The sequence below is a fragment of the Galeopterus variegatus genome, unplaced genomic scaffold (genome assembly GCF_000696425.1).
Source record: "Galeopterus variegatus unplaced genomic scaffold, G_variegatus-3.0.2 Scaffold1946, whole genome shotgun sequence".
Taxonomy (NCBI): Eukaryota; Metazoa; Chordata; class Mammalia; order Dermoptera; family Cynocephalidae; genus Galeopterus; species Galeopterus variegatus.
Genome location: NW_007728057.1, coordinates 222,687 through 235,040, shown reverse-complemented (window position 1 = coordinate 235,040; position 12,354 = coordinate 222,687). Strand labels below are relative to the sequence as shown.

The 12,354-nt window shown below is 36.4% G+C and overlaps 1 protein-coding gene and 1 pseudogene across 1 annotated transcript in view; both read right to left on the bottom strand.

Moving 5' to 3' along the window:
* NCR3LG1 (natural killer cell cytotoxicity receptor 3 ligand 1) overlaps positions 1 to 9,176 on the bottom strand; it is a 22,618-nt gene extending 13,442 nt beyond the window's left edge. Inside the window, 1 exon segment of the mRNA XM_008579714.1 lies at positions 8,846 to 9,176. Coding sequence (XP_008577936.1) covers positions 8,846 to 9,176 — 331 coding nt within the window.
* Positions 9,177 to 10,704: 1,528 nt separating this feature from the next.
* LOC103596141 lies at positions 10,705 to 11,915 on the bottom strand (annotated as a pseudogene).
* Positions 11,916 to 12,354: the final 439 nt, after the last annotated feature.

Sequence of the window (12,354 nt, the reverse complement as noted above, 5' to 3'; positions counted from 1 at the left end):
TCACTCATTGGTGGGAGCTAAAGAATAAACAAATTAATTCACCCACATACACACACAAAAAAAACCGGGGGGGGGGGCGGGGAAGAAGATATAACAACTATACTTTTTTTGAAGTTGTTACAACAAGCAAAAGGAAAGGACATTCTTGGGGGGGAGGGGAGAGAGGGAGGAGGGAGGGAGATGTCGGTGATGGGCCATAGTAATCATATACATTGTATATTGACAAAATAAATATTTAACGAAAAATAAAATAAAATAAAATTACTATGTTAAAATGTTAAGAGCACTAATGGAAAAAGCAGATAACATGCATGAACAGATGGGTAATATAAGCTGAGAGATGGAAACTCTAAGAAAGAATCAAAAGAAAATGGTAGAAATCAAAACACTATAAAATAAATGAAGAATGCCTTAGATGGATTCATCAGTAGACTTGACATTGACAAGGAAAGAATCAGTGAGCTTGAAGATGTCAGTAGAAACTTCCCAAACTGAAATGCAAAGAGAAAAGAATAAATTTTTTTAAAAGAACAGAATATCCACAGACTGTAGGATAATTGCAAGAGGTGTAACATACATGTAATGAGACTATCAGAAAGAAAGAGAAAGGAGCAAAAGAAATATTTTGAAAAAATAATGGCTGAGAATTTTCCAATACTAATGATAGACACCAAGCTACAGATGCAGGAAACGTGCAGAATACCAAGAAGGATAAATACCAAAAAATCTATACCTAGAGATGTCATATTCAAACTTCAGAAAGACAAAGACAAAAAAAGATCCCGAAAGAAGCCACGGGGGGTGGGGGGGAAACACCTTACCTATAGAGGAACAAGGATAAGAGTGACATTGGACTTCTCGTCAGAAGCAATGCAAGCAAGAAGAAAGTGGAGTGAAATAGTTAAAGTGTTAAATTTTTTTTTAAAAAAGCCACCAACCTAGAATCCCATATCCAGAAAAATTTTCCTTCAAAAGTGAAATATTAATAAAGCCTTTCTCAAACAAACAAAAACTGAAGGAATTTGTCACCAGTAAACCTGCCTTGCAAGAAATGTTAAAAGAAGTTCTTCAGAGAGAAGGAAAATGATATTGGTCAGAAACTAGAATCTACAAAAGGAAGGAAGAGTGGCAGAGAAGTAATAAATAAAGGCAAAATAAAACTATTATTTTTCTTATTCTTAATTGATTTAATAAATAGCTGCTCAAAATAATGGCAACAATGTATTGGGTGATTATAGTATGTGGATAAGTGAAATAAATGACAACAATGTTACAGGGATGGGAGGGGAAAATGGGGAATACTCTTTACAAGGTACCTGCACTATCTATGAAGCAGTAGAGAGTTATTTTAAAATGGAACTAGACTGGTTGTAAACGTACATCACAAATTCTAGGGCAACTACTAAAAAAAATGTTTAAGTATAATTGATACACAAAGATAGGAGAGAAATGGAATTATAAAATGCTGAAATAAAACCAGAGATGGTATAAAAAGAGGCAGAGATTAAAAAAAGAAAGGACAAATACATCACATAGAAAACATAGAAACATGATACATATTAATTCAACTATATACACAGTCATGTTAAATGTGAGCAGTCTAAGTGCACCAATTAAAAGGCAGTGACTGTAGGAGTGGATTTAAAAAACCCCGCAAAACCCCAATATATGTTTTCTACAAGAAACCCACTTTAAATATGAAGACCCAAATAGATAAAAAGCAAAGGGACTGAGAAAGATTTATCATGCTAACACTAATCCAAAGAAAACTAGAGTAGCTTCATCAACTTCAGACAAAGTAGCCTTCAAAACAATGAAAATTATCAGGGATAAAGAAGGACATTACTTAGTAATAAAGGAATCAATTCACCAAGAAGACACAACTATCCTTAATGTGTACACAAAACAGACTGTCAAAATACATGAGACAAAACTGACAGAACTGCAAGATAAACAGACAAATCCACTGCAATAGTTGGAGACTTCAACACCTGTGTTTCATTAACTGGTAAATCCAGTAGGCAGAAAAGCAGTAAGAATATAGTTGAACTGAACAGCACCACCAATCAACTGGATCTAACTGATATTAATAGAATACTTTATTCAACAACAGAATACACATTCTTTTCAAGCTCACACAGAACATTCACAAAGACAGGTCACATTCTGAGTCATAAAATACATCTTAACATATTTTTAAAAATAGAAATCATGCGAAGTATGTTCTCAGGCCACAATGGAATTAAACCAGATTTCAATAAGCAGAAAGATAGCCAGAAAATCCCAAATTACCTGGAGAATAAGCCACACGCTTTGAAATAATACATGGATCAAAGAAGTCTCAAGAGAAATTTTAAAATATTTTGAATGAAATGAAAATACAAGTCATCAAAATTCTGGGATGTAGCAAAAGCAAAGCTTTGAGGGGAATTTATAGCATTTAATATATATATTAGAAAAGAGAAAAGATGTAAGAGGAAAGATGAGGTTAAATGAACAATATTAAATAACAAGCTTCTGCTTTAGGAAGCTAGAGAAAGAAGATAAATTTAAGCCTAAAGCAAGTAAAAGGAAAGAAATAAAAATTAAACCAGAAATCAATGAAATCAAAAACTGGTTCTTTGAAAAAACCAATAAATTTAATTAGCTTCTAGGTAAGTTAATCATGAGAGAGAGAGAGAAAGAGAGAAAGAGAGAGAGAGAGAGAGAGAGAGAAAGAAGATAAATTACTAATATCAGAAATGAAAGAGGGATCACAACTAATCCTGTGGACATTAAAAAGGTAATAAAGGAATACTATGAACAACTCTACGCTCACAAATTTGATCACTTAAAAGAAATGGACAAATTCCTGAAATACACAAACTACCAAAACTCACACAAGAAGAAACAGATAATTTGAACAGGGCTACATACAATTAATAATTGAATCAATAAATAACAACCTTAAAAAAAAAAAAAAAGAAAGAAAGCACCAGGCTCAACTGGCTTCACTGGCGAATTCCACCAAACATTTAGGGAAGAAATGATACCAGTTTTTTACAATTCCTTCCAGAAAGTAGAAGCAGAGGGGACAGATCCTAACTCATTCTATGAGCCCAGTATTACCCTACTATCAAAACCACATAAAAATATTATAAGAAAGGATAACCACAGACCAATATCTCTCATTAAAATAGATGCAAAAATCCTCAACAAAATATTAGCAAATCTAATCCAGTTATGTATAAAAAGAATTATACACCACAACAAAGCTGGATTTATTCCACGTATGTAAGGCTGGTTAATCATTCAAAAATCAATTAATATAATCCATCACATCAACAAGCTAAAGAAGAAAATTATATGATCATATCGATTAATGCATAAAAAGCATTTGACAAAATCTAACACCCATTTGTATTAAAACTCTCAGCAAACTAGGAATAAAGGGGAATGTTCTCAACTTGATAAAGACATATACAAAAAAAGCCTACAGCTAATGTCATACTTAATGGTGAGAAAGTGAGATCAGGAACAGGGAAGATGTCCCCTCTATCTATTCCTATTCAACATTCCAATACAAGTCCTAGCTAGTATATCAGAGCAAGAAAAGGAAATAAAAGATATACATATTTGGAAGGAAGAAATAAAACTATCTGTTCACATGATTTATGTAGAAAAATCCCAAAAACTTAACTCCCCCCCCAAAAAAAAGCCTCCTAGAATTAATAAGTGATTATAGCAAGTTGCAACATACAAAGTTAATATACAAAAATCAAATACCAGCAATGAACAACTGGAATTTGAAATAAAAATACAATACCATTTACATTAGCACACTCCTCCCCACAAAAAAGAAATATGTACATATAAGTTGATCAAAGTATGTACAGGATCTATATGAGGAAAACTATGAAACTCTGAAGAAAGAAATTAAAGAACATCTAAATAAATGAAGAGATATTTTGTGTTCATGGATATAATGACTCAATCTTGTTAAGATGTCAATTCTTCCCAAATTGATCTATAGATTCAATGCAATCCAAATCACAATCTCAAGAAAGGTATTTTGTGGATATCAACAAACTCATTCTCAAGTTTATATGGAAAGGTAAAGGACCAAGATAGCTAACACAATATTGAAGAACCATAACAAAACTGGAGGACTGACACCACCTGACTTCAAAACTTACTATAAAACTACAGCAACCAAACCAAGACAGTGTGATACTGGTGTGTATATATATATATATATATATATATACAGACAGATCAATGGAACAGAACAGAAAGCCCAGAAATAGACCCATGCACATATATTCAACTGATCTTCAACAAAGGAGCAAAGACAATTCAATGAAGAAAGGACAGTCTTTTCAACAAATGATGCTGGAACGATTGGAAATCTATACACACAAAAAAGTACATGGACTCTAAACCTTATGCTTTTCACAAAAATTAACTCAAAATGGATCATAGATCTAAATATAAAACATAAAACTATAAAACTTCTAGAAGATAACCTAGGAGGAAAACTAGGTGGCCTTGGGTTTGATGATGAGCTTTTAGATAAATGCCAAAAGCATGATCCATGAAAGGAAAAATTGGTAAGTTGGACTTCGTTAAAATTAAGAACTTCTGCTCTGCAAAAGACACTGTTAAGAAAATGAAAAGACAAGCAACCAACTTTGAGAAAATGTTCATGAAACACTTATGTGATAAAGGACTAATACCCAGAATATACAAAGGACTCTTAAAACTCAACAATATGAACCCAATTTAAAAATGGGCAAAAGATCTGAATATACATTTCACCAGAGAAGACATACAGATGGCAAATAAGCATATGAAAAGATGCCCAACATAGTATATCATTAGGGAATGTCAAATTAAAATAACAAATGAGGGGCTGGCCAGTTAGCTCAGTTGGATCAAGGTCAAGGGTCGGATCCTTGTTCTGGCCAGCCACCAAAATAATAATAATAATAATAATAATAATAATAATAATAATAGTAATAATAATAATAAAACAAATTAGATACCATTATATGAGCATCCTTCAAAAAGTTCACGGAAATATAGAATTAAAAGAAAATACAAATCTTTCCATGAACTTTTTGCAGTACCCTCATACACTTATTAGAGTAGCTAATCCCCAAAATTAACAACACCAAATATTGACAAGGATGCAGAACAACAAGAACTCTCATTCATTGCTGGTAGAAATACAAAATGATACAGCCACTTTGAAAGACAGCTGGCAGTTTCTTATAAAGCTAATCACATTCTTACCATATAATCCAGCAATCACACTCCTAGGTATTTATCCAATTAAGTTGAAAACTTATGTCCACACAAAAACTTGAACATGAATGTTTATAGCACCTTTATTCATGATTGCCAAAAGTTGGAAGCAATCAAGATGTCCTTCAATAGGTGAATGGATAAACAAACTGTGGTATATCTACACAACAGAATATTACTGAGCAATAAAAAGAAATGAGATATGAAGCCAAGAAAATACATGAAGAAACCTTAAATGTACATTGCTAAGTGAAAGAAGCCAGCCTGAAAAGGCTACATACTAGATGATTCCAATTACATAACATTCTGGAAAAGGCAAAAGTACAGAAATAATAAAAAGATCAGTGGTGTGAGGGGTTCAGTGGGAAGGACAAGTAGATGAAGCACAGCAATTTTAGGACAGTGAAACTATTCCCTCTGATACTGTAATGATGGATGCATGACATTACGCATTTGTCAAAACCCATAGAACTGTACAACACAGAATGAACCTTAAGGTATGCACATTTTTAAAAAATCATTTAGGAGTTGGAGGAATCCCAAGGAAGAATACAGATTGTAACAAGCGAACCTAACTATATTACAAATGTATCAAACAACCTCACTGCAGGAGATGGGGGCTGGGAAGGTGCTGTCCTAAGTTACTTTGCAAGGGGCTGGCTGGTTAGCTCAGTTGGTTAGAGTGTGGTGTTGTAACACCCGGGTCCAGGGTTCTGATCCCTGTACTGGCCAGCCACCAAAAACAAAACAAAACAAAAAACTAAGTAACTCTGCAAACGAATGGAGTCTAAAAGACTAAAGGCAAAAGGGGTTGCAAATTAGCACTGTACTGTAGTTAGTGAAACTGTTTCTCACAGGGGAAACGGGTTAATAATTGTGATACCGCTATATATGTATACTGGAATTAAACAATTAAGTAAATAGATGGAGGATGGTGGAGCCAGGTTTCTCACCTGTGGAATGGGGGGTTACAGACAAGCAAGGGGAAGGAGACTAGAATGATCCACGTGGTAATGAATTAAAGCTGCAGACAGCAAGAACTAATGTTTAATTTAATATAGATACAAATAGTTACACATAGCAATATTTATGGATATGTACTTAAGGATATATATACAGGTTAGTATACATACATACATTTCTTTGCTGTGTCAGCTTAGAGGGCCTAGAAGCAATGACACCCCAGTAGCAACAACACACCTAGTACCTAGATCTTGGTTTCTAATATTTTCCAGTAAAAGGAATCAAGGTTCCTTGGAGAATTGGCTGATTCTAGGACTGGAGCAGGAAATATACAAGATGAACCTGGAACATCTTATATGAGGGTACTTCAAAAAGTTCATGGAAAGATTCAGATTATATTTTAATTCTATCTTTCCATGAACTTTTTGAAGTACCCTAGTAGTGCCAGAAAGTAAAAAGTATGTAAAACAAATAAAACAAAACCCCACAATGACTGGAGTATGTCAAAGAGACACAAGAGCCAATTTAAAGAGCTCCCAATGGCCAAAGCTGGAACAATTTGAGCAACAAAATAAACTGGTATTAGAATATAACCCAAAGTAGAAAATAAATATCCTTGGGTCCTTATTGATATAAATAATTGAATAAATTAATAAATGGGAGCAAAGAGAAAAATGTCCTGTGCAGAAGAATTCCAAGTAAATTATGCAGATGCTCCACCCAAAGAATAAGGAGCATAACTTCCCACCCCTTAAGTGTGGGATGCACAAAGTGACTTCCTTTCAAAGAGTACAGTATGGAAGTAGGGGTGAAGAGTAACTACAGTGGAGAAACCAGACAAACACTACTTTACCTAGGTGATCAAGGTCAACATCAACAGTCGTAAATCATAAATTTGATGTGATGTGACGAAAATGCACTTTACCTCTGTGATTTTGCTCTGAAAACCCATGACCCCAGTCTAATTACGAGAAAAACAGTAGACAAATTCCAATAGTGTGACCCTACAATATATCTGACTAGTACTCCTTAAAACTCTCAAAAACATCAAAAACAAGGAATGCCTGAGAAACTGTCACAGCCAAGAAGAGCCTAAGGACACATAACAATTAAATGTAATGTGGTATTCTAGATGGGATCCTGGAACAGAAAAAGGTTATTTAAGGAATAAACAATGGACTTTAATTAATTGTAATATATTAATATTAGTTCATTAATTATACCAAATGTACCATACTAATGCAAGATGTTAATAATAGGGGAAATGGTGTGCAGGAGCAGGAGCAATATGGGAACTCTCTTTACAATTTTTCCATAAATATAAAACTGTCCTAAAAAGTAAAGAGTATTAATTGTTTTTAAAGCCACTGTTCTTCCAGGTTTTCTGTTAGTTGCAGAGGAAATTAATCCTAACTAATAAACCTCCCCACTCTCAAAATTAATAGGTACAAAACATTCAAAGTCTTATGTGAAATTATGGAGGGCTCATTGACACTGCTCCCCTATTATAAGCTGAATTGTGTCCCCCTAAAATTCAGATGTCCCCCCAAAATTCCCAGTATCTCTGAATATGTGACCGTATTTGGAGATAAAGTCTTTAAAGAGATTATTGAGTTAAATCGAGGTCGAATGGGACTGGTGTTCCTAAAGAAGAGGAAATTCGGACATAGACGTATGCACAGAAGAAAGATCACGTGAAGACACAGGAAGAGGGTGGCCAAAGCAAAGAGGTCTCAGAGGAAGCCAACTCTGCTGACGCCTTGATCTCAAACTTCTAGCCTCCAGGATTGTAAGACAATAAATGTCTGTTAAGCCACCAGATCAGTGGTATTGTGTTATGGCAGCCCTAGCAAACTAATAGATCCGCTTAGCTCATCCACATGTTATCAGACCATTTCATCATAGAGGAAAGTGGAGCTCCAAGATATGTTTGGAGGGTGGGTGTTGTTACAAATCTCGACTGAGAATCTACCTACATCATAACAGGCATTTAGCTGGGCATTTTAACACATCTTATTATGAGGCAGGTCAGAGCTTTCACCCCATTTTGTACATGGGAATATTCAGGTCCAAATACATTAAATGGTTGGCCCAATCACTCAATTTGGAAGCAGCAAAGCTGGAATAGGATTCATACCTGTGGAGCCAGAGCCCAGCATCTCCTTTCTCAGCTGCCTTTCAGAGGTGCCTCTTCAGTGAAGACTGACTGTCCACACAATAGGTGAATTATATAATAATTACTATGGATATCTTTTACTGAGCACTTACAATGGACCAAACACTTACAATGGACCAAGCACTACGCTAAGCATTTCACCTACATTTTTCATAGAATCTTCCCTATGATGCTCTTATGCAGGCACTATTACCTTTGTTTAGAGGGAAGAGCATTGAGGTTCAGAGTGATTAATAACTTGCCCAAGGCTGTCCAACTGTCTGTGGAGGGCTGTCTGACATGGGCTGTCAAACCCATGTCTGTCTGTCTGTCTGTCTATCTGTGTCTGACTCCTAGGCCCATGCTCCCGGTAGCGCATCTACATCTGCAACCCAAGTCCCAACACATGGCAACTTAAGGGCACTGCCCTCAGGCACTCACTCACAACTTCTAGCCAGACCTTTCCCTCTGTCTTCTGAGGGATGACCACCACCTCACATGGATATTCTCCTGCTTCCTCCAGCTGGACCCCACACAGCTACAGTGAGGCATCCCCCCTCTCCAGCCTCCATGGAGACACAAAGGCTCCATGTCGGAATGCCAGTTGGTGATCTACAAAAAACTCAAATAGCTTGATCTCTATTCCAGTCACCTGGCTCTTCTGAAACCAGGTGATACCCATAATCTTGATGCCCAGTAGTGGGGTAACAGAGATACTGCAGAAGATGGTGACACTGTCATTCAGGGTCACAATCTGAGTCCTCCTTGCCATATGCACTGACAACCTGTGGCAATACAAGAACTCAGTTATGGGAGATCCTTGGAAAAAGCTTAGGCCTGGTACTCTCAAACACTACCATCTAATTGGAAACAAACACCTTTTGGCAGGAGGGGGAAGGGCTCAGTACAGAGGCCCTTAGTTTATGGCCCCTCATTAATTCACATAAAATTCCTCCATCTCATTTCTTCTTTTTCAAAATTATTTTGGCTATTATAGGTCTCTTGCAGTTCCATATAAATTGTAGAATCAGCTTATCAATTTCTACAAAGAAGTCAGCTCAGATTCTGATAGGAATTGCATTGAATCTGTTCCATTTGGGGAGTCCTGCCATCTTAACAATGTTAAGTTTTCCAACCCATGAACATGTTTCTGGGATGTGCTATGGACTGAATGTTTGTGTCCTCCCAAAATTCATATGTTGAGGCCTAATTCCCAATGCGATTGTACTAGGAGATAGGGCCGTTGGAAGGTGATTAGGTCATCAGAGTGGAGCCCTCACAACAGGATTAGAGTCCTTGTAAGGAAAGACAAAGGGGCTGGCCGGTTAGCTCAGTTGATTAGAGCACTGTGCTGATAATACCAAGGTTCAGGGTTTGATCCTTGTACCAGTCAGCTGCCAAAAAAATTTTTTTAAAGGTGATCTCTCTCTCTCTCCCCCTGCCATGTGAAGATACAGCAAGAAGGTGTCCTGCAAATAGGCATAGGGCCCTCACCAGAAATGGAATTAGCTGCTAGATTTCCCAGCCTCCAGAACTGTGAAAAATAAATCTCTGTTTAAGCCACCCAGTCTACGGTGTTTGTTTTGGCAGTCCAGCAAGACCAAGAAAAGATTTTTCCATTTCAATTATTTAGATCTTTCTAAATTTCTTCCAACAATGTTTTATAGTTTTCAGAGTATATGTTTTGTGTTTCTTTTGTTAGATTTATTCATATTTTATTCCTTTTTATACTATTGTAAATGGAATTTTCTTAATTTTATTTTTAAATTGCTCATTGCAAATGTTTACAATTACTATTTATTCTTTTTTATTTCCATTTCCCTCTCCCATCAGGCAAACATTCTGAGGTATTTATTTTTTATGTTTATTTTTTCCAAAGTCTGTAGCATTCTATTATGAAATGCACAGCCATGCTAACTTCACTATACAAACCATCATCCCACACCTATGAAACAAAAATAGAAACAGTGGCAGTTGATTGTCTTATACAAATTTAACCACATGGCAACCATGCCAAAGGAATTAAAACATTTTGAAGACATATGTACAGACTGTACATTCCAAAAACAATTAAACAATAAAAATGAACAATCTGATCAAACTCAACAATTGGGTGAAAACATCAATGCAATAAATGGGATTACAAAGGCGATTCCCTACACAAAAGAGGAAATGAAAACACAGCCTACAGAGAGCCTGAAGAGTGTGTAACTACGGCACAATCTCAACTTGGGCTGGGGGGAAGCAGATTTAATCAGATATTTACAAGATTCAATGTGATCCTCCTTTTCAAAAAAATTTCACACAGTCTCATCTCTTTTATGTTGTTTTTCTTGGCTGTCTCATTCTATACTTTGGCTCCTTCCATGATCATGTTTGTCTGACTGGTCCTTACTATCACCATGATCTCGTTTGTGGGAATATTCTTTGCTTCCACTACACTTTCTAGATTTTTCTTTGCTGGGGCTATGTTCCATTTTTTTTGACTTTTCAGCACTGTCAGTTCTTCCTTGACTGCCACATCTACTTCGTTTATTTGATTTTTCTTTTCTTTCACTTTTATATTTTCTTGATTTCTCTTTGTTTCCCTGCATTTCTACTTCTACTCCTACTTCTGTGTTTCCCTTCTCTGCTTCTACTTCTCCTGTGTTTTTTCTCTTTCTTGGAATCTTTTTTGTCATCTCTGCCGCCTACCATCTCTGTCTCCTTTATGTGTCTTCTCTACCTCACCCCTACTTCTCTGCTCCTTGGACCGTTCTCTTGACAGTTCACTCCTTTTTTCTCAGTCATTACCTCTTTCCATATCATAGTCACCAAGTTGTCTTCTACCTCTCATTTTCTTTCTCTTTCCTGATCCCTGTCCCTTCTAACCCCTTTCCTATCACAACGTCGTCTGTGACTTCTATGACTTTCCCAACTCCTGCTGTGCCCGCGTTCTAACCCACAATCAATACTTCAGGATCTTCACCTTTCTCCCTTTCTTCGGTTTCACTCTCTAGTTGCTGGCATTCTTTCTTTCTTTCTATTTCTCTGTCAAAACTAGAAGACCCCTGGCCTTCCCAATGAGACTTCTACTTCTTGATCTTCTTGGGGACCTCGGTGGACTCAGCGATCTCCTTGGAGACCTTGAACATCTGCTTTCANCATTCTTTCTTTCTTTCTATTTCTCTGTCAAAACTAGAAGACCCCTGGCCTTCCCAATGAGACTTCTACTTCTTGATCTTCTTGGGGACCTCGGTGGACTCAGCGATCTCCTTGGAGACCTTGAACATCTGCTTTCAACATGTCTATTTCCTCAGCACCTTTCTCCCCATCCTTCTTGATTTTTCTAGGTTGGGTTTTAATCTGTTAATCAATATTTTTCTGAACCGGAACTGGAATTCCTGGAAACAAGGTAGAAAACCACTCCAGTTTTGTGAGAAAAGACTTTTTCTCCAATGGTCATTACACAGCCTCCACCAGCTTCCACATCTAGGTCTTTTTCCTCAACAAGGAAGAATTCAAATCCCATGGACCTGTAGGGGAGTGCTCAGGATAAAGATAAGCAATAAAGATTTTATGGGGAAGGTTCCAGAGGGGAGAGGCCACGTTGGAGTGCAGTTATTCCATTCTCGTGGGTGGGCCAAATATAGAAGTTACAATCATTGCTTACAAGCTACATTAGAAGGTTAAAATTGTCTATGTGCAGTTTCAAGCAAAAAGGCTTTATACTTCAGGTGTTTAAAACAATAAAAAAAACTTTAAAAAATTAAAAATAGAAAAAAAACCAAATAATAATAAACAATTACGTGACTGATTTCAGATTATACAGTAACCAGTGTGTTGCAGCCCTAGCCATTCTATCCTTAAGAACGAGATGTGGACACTGAGATCATGAAACAACCCAAGGCAGAGACTGGGAATCAGCTTCCATTCCTTCATCAAGGTCATCTTTTCTATTGGCTAAGTAA